This window comes from Micropterus dolomieu, linkage group LG06 (assembly GCF_021292245.1).
Source record: "Micropterus dolomieu isolate WLL.071019.BEF.003 ecotype Adirondacks linkage group LG06, ASM2129224v1, whole genome shotgun sequence".
NCBI classification, from domain to species: Eukaryota; Metazoa; Chordata; class Actinopteri; order Centrarchiformes; family Centrarchidae; genus Micropterus; species Micropterus dolomieu.
This window is the reverse complement of record NC_060155.1, coordinates 9,231,691-9,247,602: the sequence shown is the minus strand read 5'-3', so window position 1 is coordinate 9,247,602 and position 15,912 is coordinate 9,231,691. Positions and strand designations below refer to the sequence as shown.

Sequence of the window (15,912 nt, the reverse complement as noted above, 5' to 3'; positions counted from 1 at the left end):
AGATTGCCTTCAACAACACATTACCAGGCTACTGATCAAGCTGTGTTTGGCACTACATTTACGCGAGAGGCCACGAAACTACAGGGTGGGCTCAACCGAATATTAAAATGTGCCAAAATTTTAGAAGGAAATGTTTTTATAAAGACATAATTTGTCCCCAACTGCCTTCTCTGCTGCCTCTCGCAGTATGCAGGGGGAGCAATAAACTGGCCATAGATGTGCGAGTGTGTGAACAAGTGCTTGACAGTGTTGACTGGTGTTCGCACATTGATGCAGAAACTCTGGGCTTTATAACAGTGTTTATCAGACCCTGCTCAGGGCTGCAGCTGAGATACACTGGTCTGTCCTGAAGTCATACATGAAGCTAATCAGTAAAGATTATGAACATTCCAGCTATTGTCAACATCTGGTTAATAGCCACCGCTATGGAAAACATTATTGTTATGGCTATCAGATGGAACAAATTCCTAAATATTCCAGGTTTACCACTCAGTGCTGCTCTCTCATTAACCCTATGGATTTTAATGACTAGAATTGAACAGCCGATGTTGTAGGAATATGATTTTAGTCTAAAAACTACTGGCCCAACAGGACATCAACACAGATGTTTTAGTAATGTATAGGCATAAAATATCTACATGCCAGATTCACTTTTATGTGTTTAAATACAAATAGATATGCTATTTGTGTACGAGATTGTAATGGTTGGTAATCTATAGCTTTACCTGCAGTATGGAAAAATAGACAGCTGCAGTATAAAATATATGTAAACTCTCAAGTCCAGAGAAAAACAAAAAAACAAAAGAAATTATATATCAGGAACAAGAACAACACTGAAAACAAACACAATGGCATTCGTACATTACATGCATCTAACTTAATCACAAACTTATTCAACTCTACAAAAAGGCCACTTCAAAAAAGAATGAACCAAACTAAGAACAATAATCGTAATAATAAAAGTCAAAGCAAGTTGTTCTTATAAAGCATGCCCATGGAATTTCTTTTTTAATAAGCAGAGCAATGAACAGTTAGCTCAAATAAGAATGCAATAAACTAATGCCAGAATATGAAACGCCACCTTTTCAAAACATTAGGGCTTAACAGAAGAGATCAAAGTCTCATCAGATGGTCCCTGATCCACAAGACAGTGGACAGAAAACTACAAAGACCTGACAACACCACATATGTATTACAAAAAGGGTGTCAGACTAAATCAAGACAACACTGATGATTTGTAGAATATATTGCGATTTTGAGGTCCTGATGAAAAATCTGCCAGATCAAAGTGAAATTGGATGGGGAAGGACAACATCACAGGAAATACATACGCCTCGGAGGCAAACATTAGCAAAACAAAGAGAGGGCTTAAAATAGAGATAAAAATATAGATGAAAAAAATACATACCTTTTAAAGCCCAATTCATAATTATTTGACGAGTTTGAGGTATAGATGGAAAATTGGCATTTTGTGTGTATCTGAACCAATCATAATTCAAATATAGACCTGTTTTATATATAATATAGACCTGCTGTCTTTAACATTTATGGTGTAAGCAAAACACTGACAGCATCACCATACCATTACTTACATCTACGTGTTTTGAACCTTGAACTAAGGAATTTCAATCATCTTAACAACTGTAACTTTTACAATTTCCCGCTCTGTTTTCGGTAAAGTATTATACAACTTCATACCGCTGTGTTTGTCCATATATACAGCAAACAAATATGAATACATCTCAGTTATGTTCATTGCTCTGAATCTTAACAGAAATTATTCCAAACATTTAAATGCTATACAAGAAAATGTCACACTTTCCCACTGCCTATTTGCCTCAGAACCTTCCCAAGGCTTCCGCTGATTTCATGCACACCATCCTCCCACCATCCTCCAAATGCTCATCACCACTTGTGATCTCAATCGACAGTTATGTAACTCTGTAGTTGTCAGAGGTGTTAGCTCTTCAATTAATTTGTCTCTTGTCATGGGGGAGATATCCATAATTTCTGCCCAGTCTATAGTATTCTTTTCTATTTTAATGTTCCAGCCACAGTGATCCTGTTACTGACTGGACAGAAATTTTAATGCAATTCTGTTCATCTGATGTTGTTTTGGCATTTCTTTGAGACATCTGAAAAGTTTTATTTTAAATTTTCTAATACAATTTCAGTATTTAAAAAAAAAGCTTTTAAAGGCTAGTGGCTTGGGATTGGAAGTGACAGTTGCAGAATATCTAGCTAATCCTAAGAATTAGTATCGGGTCTTTTCATTCATATCATAAACCCAGTTATGGTTCAAATTGCAAAGGTACAATTATTCATGTGAACCTTTTGTTTTTAATAAAATGGAGTTCTGTACAAAATGTGGGCAAAGCACAAATCCACTGCACATAAGCCTGTTTGGTGAGATGGTACAAGCATGGTGCTACCACTGCAAAAAAATCAGCAGTCCACTGGCAGAGAGTGACATTTTGAGTGCTGGCACTAAAAAAGCACATAATGATATCAGGCAAACTAACACAGCACAGCTCACAAATGTAGGGAAACACACATTAAACGTACCTTTGACACTGAACACAGGGCCTGTCCTCAGATAGATGGACAGGAGGGTTAGTGTTGGTGACAGAGGGGAGGTGGTGGGCGTGTGAGGCTGACCGGGATGGCAGCACTGTCAGCATTTTATGTTGTGCTGAAATTGACTTGACATTCAAGTTGCCAATGTTGTCTGATTTAAGCTCTATGAAACTCGACTCTGTCCTACCTAAACTTGCTGCAGCCAGCTGTGGGTGACTGTTACTCTACAAAATCATTGGTTAGTGGACAAAAAGAGATAAGAAAGATGAGAGAGACAATGCAAAGGAGAAAAATTATGGACTTACTGGACTGAGCGGTGCGAGCCTCGATGGCCTGGGTGTAGACGCCTAAACCCATTTCAGAACGGGCTGCCAGCGAGAAACGGTATAAAGTGTCAGGCTTTAGATTATTCACAGCATAGGAGCCCACTGGGTCGAAGGTCACATGTATCTGGAGGGTTTCAAATTAAGCAGAAAGATGCAAGGGAATTAAAATTACAGATGCGTATGTTTTTTCAAGTGTTGAGCTAAATGGGTATAGTTTGTTGTATTGTATGGACATGGAGGAATTAATCTTTAACTGAGGTCCTAAAGCCTAGACTGCTGCCTCTTCTTCCTACATTCACAAGTAGAGAATACAGCTAAATTTGAGTGCAACCTGTTCCAAAAACAAATTGTCCTCCAGTTTACAACTGGTTCAGTGGTCCAACAGGGTTGAACAAAGGGCCATAACAAAGAGACAGAACAAAACAATTTTGCAGTCATTTACTATAATAAATCTTTCTCATCAGCAGGGGAGTTGACTGCATTACTATAATAACATTGCTTCAGCCCCTGCTTCCCATTCAGAGAGATTGCATCATAAAGAGCAAGATTCATTTGTCTGCAATCTCACAGCAGAATATGAGAAAATATAAGTGAAATAGATATTTAGACAGACAGCTAGCTAGATAAAAAGTTAGCTGGATAGACAGACAGCTAGTAGGAGAGAAAACCAGGTCATAAATTAATTATAACTTCACGCTGTAGTCTAACCTTGATGTCTGAACCGGCCTCCCAGTATTGCAGCTCATACTTAGTGATGGGGTCCTGCACGGGCCACAGCCAAGTTAGCATGATGCTACTGTCCAGCTCGGCTTCAGCCTCAAAGCTGGACGGCTGAGCAGGGACTGGGTACAGAGAGAGAGAAGACACAGGTTGAAGAATAACAGGAACAAAAAGAGCACATTACAAAAGCTAAATGTTCTCCACAGTGTCAGCAGCGATAACCACCTCCTCAAAACTGAGTGTATGGGAAGGCATTTGCATGGCAAAGAAAAACTAATTCACAAATAACCTTATGAACCCTATAATACACACAACATTGGCCAAATAAAATACAGGACCTTCAGCTAACTATATCTGCCTAACCTAAGCTGTTATCTTGTCTAACATTACATGTAAATATAATAAGAGGAGTTTGCACAACTGACACGGAAAAAATGAAAATTGAACATGTGCATATGAACATTATACACACATTAAACAGCACACAGAGCCACACACAGTAGTTGGTTGCTCACCTCCCTGCTGGGTTTTGACTTGCAGGATGTCAGAAGGTGGCCCGTCACCTACAGATGTGAAGCCCAGCACCCTGAGGCTGTAGGTGATATCAGGAGTCAGGCTTGAGATGGTAGTCAGACTGCTGTCGTCGGTGTTGTGTTTCTGCCAGGCGCTGAGCGGAGCCGTCATGTCAGAGCTGTAGTAGACCCGGTAGCCCCTGATTTGCCCATTGGGTTCCTCGGGAGGTTCCCACTGGACTAGCATTGTGCTTGCACTCAGCATGCGGGCTTGGACGTGCAGAGGTGGCGAGGAGGGGGCCTGTTCACCTGTGCGTGTCTCCACAGGGTCGCTAGGCGGCCCTCGGCCAATGTTGTTGACAGCCATGACGCGAAACTCATACTCTGAGTAGGGGCTAAGTCCACCAATGCTGTAACGGGTAGTTGCCACACCTTCCACTTCCTGGAAGCCATTGTCTGAGGACTTGGCTTTGTACTGAATCATGTAGTAGGAGACAGGCTCTGGGTTTCCAGAGTCCCAGGTGAGTGTCACACTGGTAGCTGTGGTCTCAGTCACAATGAGGGAGGTGGGGGGCTTTGGCAAGGCTGAAGGGAGAATCGGGGTTTTAGCCTTGATATCAACAATGGACTTTTAGAATTTTAATTTGAGGAAAATTGAAACTGACACATTTGATACCCTGATTCTCAAAATGTAGGCACAATAATATAACAATACAGCTAAAATCAGCTCTTGAGGAGAAAAGATATGACCGGTTGTGTAATTCTCCATTCTGTAACTCATAGCACTGAAATGATTGCTTCATAAGCTAATCCTTGCAGAGCTGTCAGCAGCCATTATCCCCAAATGAATAGAACAGCTAGACTGAAATCCCAATTTTGTGTTTTATATCCGGCCTGGTCATTACTGACAATACAAGAAAATTGCAAGAGTGGTTCCCATTGTGAGTGTATGACAAATACAAACAAAACAGAGGGTCTTCATTTTATGGCTTCCTTGAAGTAGGGGGGTCTGTATTGCTGTGGCCCCTCTAAATGACTGTGTATCGATCAGTTGAGTGGAAAGTGGGATCAATATAGACGACAACTGATAAGAGAGGCTGCAATGGGTAGACAACACACAGCTACATACACACAGGAGGGTAGAGCCACATTTACGCAAATACCTTGCTTATTGACAAAGGGACTACAACTAGTAATAGTCTTTAATTTTTACCTCTCAGTATTAACAAAAACCACAGTGATGGGCAGTAAAAATTATGTTAAGTTCAGAATTTCATTATCACAATACAAATCTGTTGACTCAAATCAACTGCAACAGAGTTCAAATCAACCGCAACAGAGTTCACATTGTTACGGCAACATCCTCACACATAGATACATAGAAGTCTGAACTGGTCAGAACAACAGCTCTCACCTTTGACAGTGACCTGAGCGGTGGCTTCTATCATGCCCAGAGAGGAGATGGCCACGCAGGTGTAGTTGGCCGACTCACGGATGTTGGTGGCCTCCAGCACATTGCGTCCCATTGGCATCTCTTCCTCCTTGGTCAGCTCTACCAGGCCCATCGTCCACTTGACGTAGGGCATCGGCGAGCCCACTGCCACACATGTCAGGTTGACGCTGCCACCCGGCATCACCTCTTGGTTGGTGGGTGGAATGGAGAATCTGGGTGGGACTCTTCGCACTAGGATGAAGAGGAGCAGGAGAAAACAGTAAATAGGTAGGATATGTAAGGTGAATATGATGATTTTTTTGTGATTTCATGAATTGCCGTGCCCCATACAACACCACAAGGCTAAAAGCTAACTCAAACAGCTAACTAAAAGCTAACACAATGGAGGGCTGATCGCTTTTGCCCGAATGTGCAGGCGAGTACAATGGGAATAAAAGGACTGTCACAAAATGGCTCTGGAAATTCTCAAGAAAACTTCGAGGGGGTGTTTTATCCTCTTTCTTACAAAAGAGAATATAATCAAAAAATTGCCCAGTTTTGCTGGAGACTATGTCTGGCCCTCTTTTGTCAGAGTGTCAAATGGTAGCGAGAGTTGCATCATTGAGGGACCCTGGGGTGATGGCATTGTTTGATTTCTCCTCCCGCTCCCTCTCTGGCTCCTTCTGCTCAGCCTGTCTTTCTCACTCTCTTTCTCACTCTCTTTGTGCAGTTCTGATATGCAGATTGGCTGACATTAAAAAGGGGTTCCCATGGAGACAAGAAGGACCCGTTGACGTCGCCAGGGACAAGGCAAACACCGATGCAGAGGCTCTATGCAATACTGAAAAGCTGGCCCAGAATAAACAGGCAGCAAGAATTTACATATGACTTGTTTTCTATCTAAATAAAGATACATAAGAACTGCCTGCATCTTTTTTTTTTCTGGTAACTTTTGGGCAACAACAACAAACTTATCCGATTGACACGGTAAAGAAACCCTAACTTAACAGCGCTATGTAAACATCCATCAGTGTCAGACCTGTTAAATTTATTATATGCTGAATATAATATATACTGAATGTATGAAGGAGGAGCTCTGACGTCTTTAACCTTGATTATGGAGAAAGCCAACTCAAGCCAAACATTTAGCTCCCTAGTGAGTCATATGTATTCATAACACTATGGCATGAGACCATCCCTGTAGAATTTATGCTTCTTGTTTCCCCTAATGCACTACAACATCTCTGTGTCTCTTTGGAAAAAAAAAGTCCTTGACTGTAATTGCTCTTTTGCACCAGTCTCCATGAAAATGGATTTTCAAATGTGAGTCTCCCTCCACCTTCCCTTTGCCCCCACCCCTCCCTCCCCGATCTAATTTGAACCAGAACGTTGTTATAGCCATGCTTGTTATTCCCCTCATTATGTGGTGAAATGGAAAAAATACACAAAAGCACCTTTTGAGATTCCAGTCAGGAAAAAGCTGGTTCTCTGGACCACACTATAATAAGGGGGCCTGGTTCGCGCTCATCTGAATTTTCCCAAAATAATTGAGGTGCTATATATAGACCTGCTGCTGTTTTTTTAATCAATACAATCATACGGGCTTAAACTACTTTGCTCGATATCTCATAAAAATATTAATATCCCATGTCTGAGCCACAAAACACATATAATCATCATTTGAGTTTGTTTTCACACAATTTACGAGATAAAGCAAAACTTTCCAGTTCTTTTTATAAGAACCAACCTTTTCAGAGAGTGTGCCAAACTAAAAAACTGTATCTAACACATGTCACAGGATTGAGGTCAGCAAATGCTTAGGACAGGGTAATGATGACCGTTTAATATTAATAATAATGTAAAGTTTACAAAATGAATGGACGATAACTTGAGTAAGTTAACATTAAAAGGAAGGTTCCATGCAGGGCAAAAGTGAAACACAGTCCAGAGAGATTAACATCAACCATGACATCAGATTTCTGAGGTTCACAGGTATTTGGCTGATTTTTACTTAAATGCAAAGACTGGACAGGGCAAGTAGCATTACCAGCCTGGGAACAGGACAGGGATGATATTCTCAAGCAAAGCATGCACAGGAGCTGAGGATAGATACGGGATGGGATCACAAGCCTGAGTACACTGGGAGACGAAGATAAAGGAGGAACTTGGTCCAATTTTCTCATAAATGACTGAACATCTGATTTCCAGTATGACTAATGCACCGCAGACTTTCTTTTGAGTATTTTGATTAAATTGCGTTAGTATTCCACTAATGTTGGTGGCCACCTGTGTCTTACACAGTGTTACAACTGTAACATTCGACAGTGCAGCTATTTTTCACAACATATGCTCATGAAAAAAAGAAACCTGAGAGAATCGGCTCTAATGTAAAACCATTAAGCTCAAAGTATCTGTTATTCTTTCATGATTCCATAGACTAAACAGTGCTAAGAGCAGTCAGTCAATGGGGCCCGTGTATATTGAACACTTAATGTTGTGAATAATTCATGCCGTGCGGTTAAGTTTGGAGAGGTGCTGTGGAACAAAATGACTAGAGGGCAGGTAATTGTTATCGATTCCCCCGAAGCCTCTCTCCTGTTGAGAGCGGCTTGGAGAGACGGGCTCCGGGACTCTATCAAAACCACAAAATAAGCCCTGTCTCCACTCTGCCTGCCTGCTTGCTGGATACCTATAAATTTAACTGCCTTGACAAAGTGCCCAAGGATAGCAGAACCTGTTCAGTCAATCAATATCTGAGCAAACTGGCACGGAGTCAGCAGGCTCCCATGCTTCCTGGCAGCAGCACTGGGCAACCATGATGGCTGATCATCCATCCTGTCAGCACTCTGCCAGCTCATTCTTAAATATTCTATAGGTCAGCTCTTTGCACAGCAGTGTTTTGCAGGTGGTACAAGTGAAGAGATTATTCCCAAAACATTAGCTCTCTCTTGGACAGAGTCAATGTCATCATTCATTAACTCTAAAACAAAAGTATGGAAATGTGTGGACCAAGGACCACATCCCATGATATTAACTACTTGCTTACATTTGTTTAATTTTTTAAGAATTTAGTAAAAGTAAAGGTGACTTCTCACAAGTGTATCATTTTTTCAAAACTCTTGAAACACTCCATAATACTTTTCCCCCTTCAAGTCCTCCTGCTGCAACATCACATGAAGGCAAGGGGGAATGTCTGTCTTCTCAACAGTCTAACATATGCCTATCACATCCTTCAGTATTTGGGTACAGGACGCCCATGGCGGTAAAACAGACATAATCCTCTGAGAACGGCTTTGTCAGTTCTGATACCCATGTCCCTCAGTGGGAGAGCAAGGGTGTTGCTGCCTAAATACCCGACAAATCCGGTTGCTACCTGAATACCAGAGTAATCCATCACACACCTCTGATGGGCCTACAGAGGCGGATGGAAAGTCTGAGGGTGGAAGGAGCTATAGCTTTTGGTGGATGTGGTTGACAGTAAGGATATGGGTGTAGTTGGGAAGAATGCATGGCTACAAAACACAACAGAGATCTTATAAAGACTTCAGCAAACTGCACAGGGACTCTTTGTGTGTTTTGGCAAGGCTTATCAAAACACAGTTTGGGGGAGTGGCATTAGAGGCATGCAAGAACTATTCAAGGATTCATGCAAACAAGTAGGCAAAACAACACAAGTACACTATGATGGATTAGGCACAGCTATTATTAATATTTTTGTTTTTCAGGGAAGGGATCTAGGTGTCTCTTTCAGAGGGGCTAGAAAAGATGTTGGACCTCACTTAAAGTCTGCATCAAATTGAGGGGAGGGGATTAAAAGTGAAAATGACCAACCTTCACGCAGATCTTTTTGTGGATGAAGTGATTTGGTGGAGGTGAGCAATGGAATGAAAAGATACAAAGTGGAGAGGAAAACAGCACAGTGAAACAGAACAGTGTTTCCATAGACAGAATGGAGGTTAGTGACATGGCACAGATAGGCAAAGTTATGCATTCATACAGTACGTGGGAGGGGAACTCACTTTTACAAACGATATAAGTATTGGCAGTATTATTCTTTTTCATTGCCATCTTAATTCATTATTAAATTACATGGTCTAAATCTATAATATCAAATAAACTCAAATACATTAGAATTTTTTTTTATATTTCAGAAGTAAAATCTATTTGAGAATTAACATTAACAATCGACTGATGGGGAATGTCTGATATCAATATCCATATGTATAATTCTGGCCTCAAATAACAAGTAAAACTGACCATCCACTTAAGTGCCAGGTATTGGAATTTTTATGCCTCACCCTACCGATGCATGAAGGCATTTTATTCTCAATAAAACTAACCCAGCCCTCCAAGAGTAATCTTTTTCTTCATCAAACTGGCCTGAATTCATCATTTATTGATCATTTTGTAAGTTTCCCTCCCTGACACACAGACACACACACATAGAACAGCATGAAGACATTCTGGTGAAAGAAAAGCCCGGCTATAGCACTTTATCCTCTGTGACATATTGACGTGTCACATGGATATATGAAGGAGTGCCAGCAGACAGAAGCTGACATCCCTCCTCTGTTGTGGGATAAGCACTTGACAAATGAGCGTTCATGCACAATCACAGGACGCTTGTGATTCTGCCCACGTTGATGGAGTCCTCCTTTAGAGGAGGGTCACCAAAAGTGAACCCACAGCAAACAAAGCGCGCACGCACCTGCACACCTACAAACACGCACACACTCCTAATGGATGAAAAGTGGAAGGACATAAATAGATACGCAGACAGGAAGGGTAAAACAGCCCCCCCTCCTTTAGTCTCAACCTCCCGCCCCCTCCCCCAAAGAAATATGAGGACATCATTCTTTGGTGGCTCTAAAATGTCAAGACAAGGGTAGTGACGGTGGTGCTAGCAGCAGTTTGTGTACCTGCAAACAGGAATTGGATCAGGTTGGAACGTTGAGTGAAAAAAGAAAACACATTTGCAGACACAAAAACACCAACTCATAACAAGCACATTTATTACAAGTCTGACAGTGCTGTATGTGTTTGTACAGTATGTGGTGTTATAAGGGTGTTGATGGAGAATAATACCACAATTCTTTCTCCCATTATAATCTTTTCATATCTTCAAGAAGTGTTAACTTAATTGACATTTCAATGCTACAAATGACTGTTCTACCCAGGGAGGATGAAACTGTTAAAGGGTGGTGAATTTAATCAAGTAAAAGATTCTTATAAATTACTGAAAATTGAAAAGCAGAATATTGAAAGAAAGCTTCAGCCACATTTGCACAGCCTGCTGCTACACATCAACACTGTAACATTTTACAGTTGTCAAATGACCTGTTTGCTTCCAAAGCTTGTTATGTTTACAGGTTTGAGAGCAGACAATGTAAGCCCCTAAATCTCCCCTCTGGTGTCTCACAATAAAGAAAAAACATACAACAACAGGAAGGGAAGAGAGGCATGTCAAAGGCCACTTGTCTTTGAGTCCCTCATGTTTGAAACCCAATCAAGCAGCTCAGTGATAGCACAGCCCCAGGTCTTGTCTCCTCATTCTTGCAGCAGTAACAAAGACGAAGTGAAAACATGGCTAGAGCCTTTGTTCTCCATTCCAGACTAGTACACTGTTAAAAGGTTACGGTTGGTTTGATTTCTATCTCTCCACCGGTGTGGTGAGGCTGGCAGAAAAGTTGATGTCGGGGCCAACGGGTTGACAGCTACCTGGGTGGTGTTACAGACTAGCTGGGCCTGAGGGCCCTGCTGGCGCCATGCCACACAACAACTGTAATTACCTCTGAGGGGAAAAAAGCCTGCGTTTGCACCTGTGACAGACATGCCCTGATTAATAGACGAGACTTCCATCCCTTTCTCGCCTTTGCTGTTTGGCTGACTACCTCCCCCTGTCAAGATTTAAGATCTAAACCTTCTGGAGCCCACAGTGTTTAATCTGTAAATTTAATGCCGCTGTGGTCCTTGAGGATGATTTTACCTCTGGTTCCTCTGATCCAGGAGGAGGTTCTGTCTGTTGGAAAAAACATTTTTCTTGGATCCTTTTCTACAAGAAAAATACTGATGCTAAAGAGTAGTAGCGCACATCTCAGCGAGAGGAAAATTTGTTTAAATATAGTACTCTTAATTCAATTTTACATTTTCTAAGCAGTGGTTTGTAATTTTCTGTCTGGGTTAGACAATGAAATCGCTCATCCATAAAATAGCTTGTATAATACACTGCTGTATATGCTTTTAACAAAATTATGAAGTAATAGCTTAGTGTGTTTCTTTCTTACCCTGTCATTCCCTCCCTCCTCCACCCACACTAACAACTGGAGCAGCTATTCAGTTTCATGTACATTAGACATGGTGGTGTTATCCACAGGGGCTGACCTAGACTACTCTCTCCTCTATACCAGCTTTTTCCAGGATGGGTACAATGCTGCCCTTGCCCTGCATTAGTCGGCTCACAGAGACATGACAACAAAAACAAACCCTGAAACTCCAGACACCTCCATGCCTTTAGGAGCTCTGGGTTGTGCGGGAGGGAATAATGGATCCTTTCGATAGAAAAAAGAAAGAAAGGAGAACCTGGCATGGCTTTCAATGCCAGCGGAGGAAACTGTTTCAATGCAGCTGTTTTCACAGAGGCCGCACCTGGTCGAGTTCACAGCCAAACAGGAGGTTGAGGTTAGTTCAGCTCATTGGTATGGGAGGAATGGCACGGCAAGGATAATAGTGGGGGAATTGGTTGAGTTGAGAAAAAGAGAGAGAAATGGAGGTCTAAATGTGGACATAAACTGTGGAAATTACACAACGATCAAAGGTCCTGCAAGTGTTTTCCACAGGTGAAGAGGGAAAGAGCTATGCAGGAATTACTCCATGCACAAATAAGTATTATAAAGGGGTAGTCTGTCCCCTTGTGTGAGTGTGAGGAAGACGTCAATCAAACACAGCCAGCACACTTCCACACAATCCTGAGACAAGCTCTTTTCTGGAATCACCTGTTGGATGTACCATTGAGGGTACAGAGTCTTTAAATGGAGAAAGAGATACAAAGATGAATGACCACTGGGGAGTGAACATTCACAATGTAAAAAACAAGAACTTTTACAGGGTTGCATTATTGTTTATGGATTGCAAATGCTTGACACAACAGAGATGACAGATTGATTCAAAAATTGAGAGAGACATTTGACTTTACCTCGTACGTAGAGATTGGCAGGAGCGGAGTAACGGGTCCCAGCACTGTTCATGGCAACACATTCATATTTCCCTTGGTCGGACTCCTCACTGTTCTCAATTTGCAGAGCTCCTGTGTAGAGGATTAACAAATTTAGTTGTCTTGACAGTTGTGGAATATGAAATGTAACTTGGCATGAAACCACAGCAGATATCTGTACAGTGACTCGCTAGAGAGCCTGTAGTCAACTAGTCTAACCCAGTTCATGTGTAATTAAGTGTCTCAGACATGGACGCAGTTTTGTGATGAAAAGGCTTACGGCAACATAAGCATTTAGCTGATTTGGCAAGTTTAATGAAAATGGTAACAGAATATTTGCCTAGTCGTGTTAAGGCAAAAAGAAAGACCATGACTAAGGGTCACTTAATCATCTGAATAACATGTCACAACCATCCAAGTCTGACTAGGCCTTCTGCTTATGAACATAATTGACAAACCAAGTGTTTGTCAAGGAGGGGTATCTATCTCAGCCAGATATTATGATGAAGCTCAGCTGTAGTGCAGAATAATCACAACAAAAGAAATGATCAAACCACTGATTAATACAGATAAAATTAAAGACATTATTTACAGCTGTGGGCCTCAAGAGAAATTCTACTCTGATTAAGTATTAGAGCTGAGAGTAAATATTTTTTATATATATATTATTGTCAGATATCCTAGATGTTGTAATACAATTAAAATGCTACCATATTTAACCAAAATGAGAGGATAAACATAACTGGTGAGTGTGCTGTTCCTCTAAATCATTATTTGCCTGATGCCCTATGATTTTGCTGCAAAGCAACTGCCAATGCAGGTATCTTTTCTTCAATCTTTCCTGAGCATTTAGCAGTGAGGTCATAATTGTGTTCTTTTATCACCAACTATTTGACCATGTCTCACAAACCCTCAAGGGAGACACTCCTCAGCCAGATGGCTTAGATTAGTATTCACAATCCCAAGAAGCTGTAGTCATCAGACAGAAGGCTAACATTGTTTCTAACAAAGCATGAAAGCCCAGGAGACCTGTCTTAGTGTGGTTATTTTGACACTCCATGTCCATTACCATCATATAATCATTGCTACTGAATTGCAAATGCCTGACAGATGAGGAGTTGTAATATGACTAATTTAAAAAAATAAACCATGAATAGCAATCTTACCTGTAGCCAACAATAAAAAAAATACATATTTAAAAACCATAACCACTTTTCTCAGCAGTACATATGTATGTCACAGGTGAGTGATAACAGTTATCACATCTCCAAAACGGCATGGTACTAGCATGAAAAGCAGCCAGCCACCATGCAGTTTGAAAAATGACAAAAATACTCAGCATAAGATGATGTCAGGATACATTTTTTTCACATCATGCAGTGAGAGATGAATGCAACAAACAGGTTCACCACCAACCAAGGGGGACTCGAGTCAAGACGAGACCAAAAATAAGAAGTGAAGAAGGGCGGGGCAGTGTCATGTGATAATACCACCTCAGATCTCACAACAACAAATCTCTCCAAGGTGTTTGCTCTGCACGCTGAGCTCATCGCTGTCTGATTCAGCACTGACATGCACCTGCATACTAATGCCGGTGTCACCAATCTGTCAATCTGCCCGCTCTCCCATGGGAGAAAACAGTGCGAGTACTACAGGAAGGCAGAAGGTTACTGCTATGGCAGTTGTCAGAGCACATACTAAACCCCTTCAAATACTCCCAACTACTCAAACACTGGTGGATCTTCTACAAGGTCATTTTACTGTTTCCCAGCGCAGAAATTACACAGGGTACAGAAGCTGCCATAAAGCTGCTTTAACGCCTAAACTTCTGATTGAATATGGGCTGTATTAAGAGCCATGGACACACAGACAGTAAGACAGACAGCTGTTAGCTCTAAATATATTTAGCATGCCCCAGACAACCACTATTTACCTAACTGTTGTTGAACGGAAATCATGCTTTTACTCAGGGGAAAAGCAGATGATTACCATAAAAAAATGGATTGCAGATTCCACCTTAACATTCTCGACTAGGCATCCTGTTCCCATGCTGGGAGGCAATGCTGCATAGGCTGTGTACAAATGCAGCCATTTTAGTTTACATTAAGGATGCATAGAGCGGGTAGGCAGATCATCTTGTGATGACGGTGGCCTTTAGTTTAAAATGCACATCCTCACCCATTTTCCCTGAAAAGCCAGATGAGAGGACGAAGCCGAAAATATTTTGTTTCTGTGTGAATGTGTGTGTGTTTGTTAATAAATGTAGCTTGTGTCTTACAGTTTAGGAGGAGCCTTGAAAAAAGCTAATTTACAAAGATGGAACACCTTGGACTTGCTTTCGCATTTCCATTCTCCTGACATCAGGGTTGGTGATCATTTGTTTGTGAAGGAGCAGACAGGAGACAGAACGTGTTGGGAAGAGACAAAGTGGAAGAGGGCGTTAACAGCGTGGATGAACTTGGTGACGTGGCGTTAAGGGGATGCAGTACAGGGGTCTGATGTGGATGTGAGGGGAATGGTGTGGATGTGTATTTTCCAACACACTTTATCATCCTTACCTCTAATTGGTGTACCACCTATGTGGGAGTAATTTTGATGCAAACAGGGTTGAGAGATAGTTAGTAATCCACTTACAACAGTGGGAGAGAAAAACATGGCTTCTGACAGGCCACATGTAAAAAGAAGGAGAAAAAAACTGATACAGAGTAGAAGCCACTTAAATACAATGAGACAAAGTTCAGAGTACTTAATCAATGCTATGAAGCAAGTAAACATTTTGGACGTTACGTGCAAACATTTTGAACTCTAATGCTGCTACTTTTGTACTGGCAGACAACAGCTACAGCCACATTTGTCCTTGCTTCATAGCAACATTAAAAGAGTATGCCATTTAAGCAGATTCATTTAAGCTTTCTAATTTAAGATGACCCCCACTCTTTATACAAACTGAATTTGTGTAGAAAGCAGTTAGTAAAATGGGTAAGAGAAATGAATGAAAGTCATAATAGAGGGATGCACTGCAAAAAATATTCATATCAGAGGTATTAAACTGAAGTTAGTATCTCTAAAGAGTGAATGATTTGGATGGTATGAAAAGATAGACCAAATGTGCACGTGAGCTCACTAAAAATTGAG

General features: G+C 41.2%; 1 protein-coding gene across 6 annotated transcripts in view; it reads right to left on the bottom strand.

The window, feature by feature from the left end:
• The window catches only part of LOC123972869 (receptor-type tyrosine-protein phosphatase F), a 166,445-nt gene that overhangs the window by 55,947 nt on the left and 94,586 nt on the right, over positions 1-15,912 (bottom strand). For all 6 annotated transcript variants that reach the window (XM_046052594.1, XM_046052595.1, XM_046052593.1 and 3 more), the window contains exons 6-10: positions 12,760-12,870; positions 5,550-5,819; positions 4,139-4,720; positions 3,612-3,745; positions 2,883-3,027 (exon numbers count right to left, since the gene is read on the bottom strand). In XM_046052594.1, the coding sequence (XP_045908550.1) occupies positions 2,883-3,027; positions 3,612-3,745; positions 4,139-4,720; positions 5,550-5,819; positions 12,760-12,870 (1,242 nt within the window). The remainder of the gene's footprint in view (positions 1-2,882; positions 3,028-3,611; positions 3,746-4,138; positions 4,721-5,549; positions 5,820-12,759; positions 12,871-15,912) is intronic.